The sequence below is a fragment of the Cottoperca gobio genome, chromosome 15, assembly GCF_900634415.1.
Source record: "Cottoperca gobio chromosome 15, fCotGob3.1, whole genome shotgun sequence".
NCBI classification, from domain to species: Eukaryota; Metazoa; Chordata; class Actinopteri; order Perciformes; family Bovichtidae; genus Cottoperca; species Cottoperca gobio.
This window is the reverse complement of record NC_041369.1, coordinates 8,840,391-8,844,808: the sequence shown is the minus strand read 5'-3', so window position 1 is coordinate 8,844,808 and position 4,418 is coordinate 8,840,391. Positions and strand designations below refer to the sequence as shown.

The 4,418-nt window shown below is 47.3% G+C and overlaps 1 protein-coding gene across 1 annotated transcript; it reads right to left on the bottom strand.

The window, feature by feature from the left end:
- Positions 1–581: 581 nt before the first annotated feature.
- On the bottom strand, positions 582–3,141 carry irf2bp2a (interferon regulatory factor 2 binding protein 2a). The gene is made up of 2 exons (XM_029450340.1): positions 2,011–3,141; positions 582–1,701 (listed from the first exon to the last, which is right to left on the bottom strand). Exons 1-2 carry the CDS (start codon positions 2,843–2,845, stop codon positions 983–985), a joined length of 1,554 nt encoding a protein of 517 aa, XP_029306200.1. The 5' UTR covers positions 2,846–3,141; the 3' UTR covers positions 582–982.
- Between the last annotated feature and the right edge of the window lie 1,277 nt (positions 3,142–4,418).

The following is a 4,418-nucleotide window of genomic DNA, read 5'->3' as shown; positions in this document are numbered from 1 at the left end:
CATAATCTGAGGTTTTATCGACTGCTTGGCCATTCAAAAGTGGGATTATTTGAAAATAACAGGTTTGTCTGAAATAAAAACTGTCATAACGTCAAACACAATTTGCATACACGCATGAAAATATGTGGCACTAGTAAAAAGCTAAGAACGTTATTCAGAGTGGTGAATTTCAGCTAAACTTCCAATTTGTGGTTACACTATGGTATCGTGTTGACAATCATGCACATTCTCACATTACTGACTCAACAGATTCCAGCTGACTGAACATGACTTGGCACCTATTTCTGTACACTGCCATCAGTTACAGTGATGCACAATCTGGAGCAAATTTGGGACAATGTGATTTGTGTGTTTTTCCTCCCATGCTTTCCCATGAATCACAAAAAGGCATGTGTGCAGAAAAAGGCTGCCGTGCTGCAGCCTGAAACAGTAGCCTACTTATGTTGTGCAGCGTAAATCAAGTCTCCTGAGCCGTCACAACAAGCCTGCGCATCAGAGCAGAGAGCAACCTATCTCATCATCTGTCCACAGGTCCCGTGTAACTTCTTAATCACTCAAATGAAGCAAGCTCAGACAATAAGTTCATACAAGATCAGAAATTGTATTTGGCAATTTTTAAACAAGTGCATACAAGTACAGCTAAAAGCATTTCAGTTTTGCCAAGTGCTCGTAGAGTAGCATTAGTCACATTCTACGTTAAACAGGAACTGCCACCAGACCTAGAAGTACATCAAGAATTTTGTTAAACATCAACAAAGAGGAACGTAGTCCATTATAATGAGTACATACCTTTATCTTCAAAAATATAGAAACACAATGTATTCAAAAATCAAAAATTATACAACCATGTTTACGAAGTATACTCTTCCCTTGGGTCCAATATGTACAAGTCCGTTAGTTTGTTTGAATGGTATGTATGTGATATTTATATATTTATACTCATATTTTTGCTTCCCCTCCCCAAAGAAGTGTTCAAACAAAATCAAGGGTCCCTCTCCTTTTTTACTTTGACGTCTCCTGCAAGGATGGTGGCGATTTCTCCTTGCATGAAAGCCCATGGTACGTTCGAGCCAACCAGGGGACATTTCTCTCCACTTGGACAGTACACTTCACCCGTAGCACCTTGCTGCTTTATGCTTTCCCTCGAGCACGGGAAGCAGAACTTGTGAGAGGGCACAGACGGGCATTGAACAAAGTGTGTGTCCTCCAAACGCTCGTGGCACAGCGTGCAGCACAGGGGTATGCTGCCGGGTACTGAGGAGTCCGGAATGCTTTGGGGGTGCACTTGGTCCATGCCTGGCACGTGGGGTGTACCTGCACCAGATGTATCTCTCTGCGCCAGCCTCCTCTGATTCATGGAGGACGGTGACAGGGGACTGCTGCTGTTCCTCCGGGTGGTGGAGTGGACTTGGTTGGCGTCCTTGGGAGAGCTGTTCCCACCTGCATTGTCTGCCGCCATGATGAGAGCCGCCATGGGGGACTGGCCGTTCTGGGCAGCCTCAGGTGGGGTGGTGCGGGGGTGGGGGGATATTGTGGAGGGGGGAGAGGCGAAGCTTGGCTGGGGAACTGGAGGCATTTTCAGTCCGTCAGTAGGTGGTGGTAACCATTGCTGTCCTTCTCCATTGAGCTTGGCAGCTGTCCCCTCTCCGTCTGGTTCAGGCGAGGCTTTTCTCTTCATGCTCCGGGGGTGTTTTCCTCTGTCTGGAGGTGGGAAAGGGTTAAACAAAATAGTTGAGTTGCACAGCTCAGACAAGGATCAACAATTAAACTGGAAGGGAGACATGCATTTTTGCGGTTCCCTGCTGCACCACAGGGTTCAAAACAATAATAACAACAAATACTTAAAATAAAATCATTTTGTAATGTTGCAGACATTATACTAGATTTACCATGTTTCCATTATTAACCCATTCTTGTGCTTAAATTAGTTAATAAAGATGTGTTTTTTTAATGAAAAATTCACAAAAATAACAAAAGTATTCTTGAATTTCAACACCACTGGATGCTTACCTGACTTGGAAGCCGTGGCGCTGGTTTCATAGCCCATAACCCTTTGTTGCATGGCCGCATGGTCCTTCTTGAACCTGTTGTCGAAGGTGTGCAGAGCCATCAGGTCCCTCACCGTTTTGCCCTTGCCCATCCAGTCCGGGTCTGCCCTGTTTTTGTGGCTATCGGAGAGCTCCGGCGTGAGACTGTCCGATCTGTGCTTCTCCTTCACCTCTCTGTCGTGCTCAGTGCTGGAGACCGAGGCGGGTCTCTTGCCCATGTCGGCGGGACTACCGCCCGCTAGTGCGGAGGGAAGCCCCATCTGGCCCGGTCTACCGTTGACGGCGTGCACCGAGGGCATGTTCCCGTTAACCAAAGGCACTAGATTTGGGGGGACAGTGCTATTCCTGCGAGGGTTGGGGCTCTGGCGGTTCAGCTCCGGCGGCTCGTCAGGCTTAGGAAATCCATTGGGCACGGGAATGCCGTTCGCCTGCCTGCCAGACTGATACTCTGGACCCAGCCTGGGCGGGCGGTCAGAGGAGAGCGGGTAGCGGTCCAGCGGCTGCGGCGGCCGGGAGCCAGGGTCTCCCGCCGTTGCGTGGTTTATCGCCTGGATCTCTTTCCCGGAGAGCTGTGACTTCCCCGGCCCGGGAGACCTGCCCTCCTGAAACCCGTGAGCCCTCTTGAGCTGCCGGGCCGTCTCGATGACAAACTCAATGCGGTCTGCTCCTTCGTAGTTGACACATCCCCTGCAGACGGGCTCGGTAAAATCCCAGATCATGGCCCACGGCATGCGGGGCAAGTCGCATAAATAACACGACTGCCTCCTGGAAGAAGCAGCGACCGCCGCGGACGACATAGCGCTAGTCGTCAACCCCCCGAAAAGAAACCCAAAATGTGTCTTCTTCTCCTGCTTTCCTCCGAGCTCCTTTTAAAAAGCCAATAAAGAGCACGTTCCGGTTGTCGAAAAAAACCCACAAACTCGTCTTCTCCCGACTTTTAGAGCAACAACGTTGAAGTTTTAGAGGGAGAAGTTCATGTCGGTGTGTACTTTACTACGGCGCTCCTCTATCTATCTCCACTGACTCTCTACTACTGGCTCAATGTGGAGCAGTGACGTCACCACGGAGCTCTAAACGCCTGCTTCCACTTCAGTTTCTATTGACTTGATTTCTTCGACAGACCCCCCCCCCCCCCCCCCCCCCCCTCCTTCCTCTCCCCCCTCAGTTTACTGCAGCCTCTGTCACTCACTGCTTTTTTTAAATGTTAATTTAATCACTTGAACCTCTGCCAAAACTGCACCCAGTTCAGCCTCTACACCGCCTCCGACTGAAGGGGATAACCTGTGTTAGCTCGTGTTATTATTATCAAACCTGCAAAAATATGATCGCCTATACCAGACTGCCTGCAGCGAAGAGGAGTTTTTTTTTATGACAAAAACGTGGCTGTAGGTTAGCAGTAGACCGCCAGGGGATAAAATAAAAAGAGAGTCGCCAGCTCCTCCAGTTGACTGTTGCTTTGTCCTAAATTCAGTGCATTATCCGGTTCAGGCTGAAAAACGCTCGCTGCAGCTTGTTTTTCTCAATGCACAGCGTCTCGACGCCATGAGCTGCTACTACTACTGCTGTGCAATGAATGAGGTGGGTCGACCTTTGGAAAAACAACTCGGCTACTGTAATCCAAGACATATACATAGAAGCTTAAAATGTTGTGCAGCAACATACAGTTTCTATATGTATATTTATTTATTTATAGGGGATATTTTTAGAATTATTAGAGGGACTTTACTGCCCACATGTTTGTGTCACCTAACCAGCTTGGATTCAACACTACTGACGTGTTTTTGTAGCACCAGTTAGATAATATTTTCCTGCCCTGTAAATGTAAAATGAAAGAATGGGGCACCTCTGTTAGCCAGTAACCAGGAAGCTCTGTCATGAGGTGGGGATTTCCAGCCAGAGCCAGTGTGTTGTAAGCTTGAATGGATCGGGGTTAGAGCATGAATATAACTGCCTGCCCACGTTTTATTCTCGTGCACTGAACATCATTCGAATCTGCTACCACTATATGTCATTACATTGTAATGAATCAGATGAATTCAGACACATTTTATTAGTATAAGTTAATAATAATAAACAGCTCAAAATATAAAACAAGTATGAGTCTGAGAGCTGTTGCAACATTAATGGTTTCACTATAATGTTTTGCATGGTGGAATTTATTTTTACTAGAAACAGGTGATACACAAGAAGAAGAAAAAACAGCCAAAAATCCCCTAAAGTAAAAGTGTAGGTTTGAACTGGAGGAGTGTCCCAGTAGTTCAGTTTCCTCCCTCTCATCTGGGCTCATTCCAACTCATTGCAGTTTAGCCTCGGGCTTTGGGTGAGGCAATGTGTCTGTAACCTGCAGACACAAAGCAGGATATGTTTGTG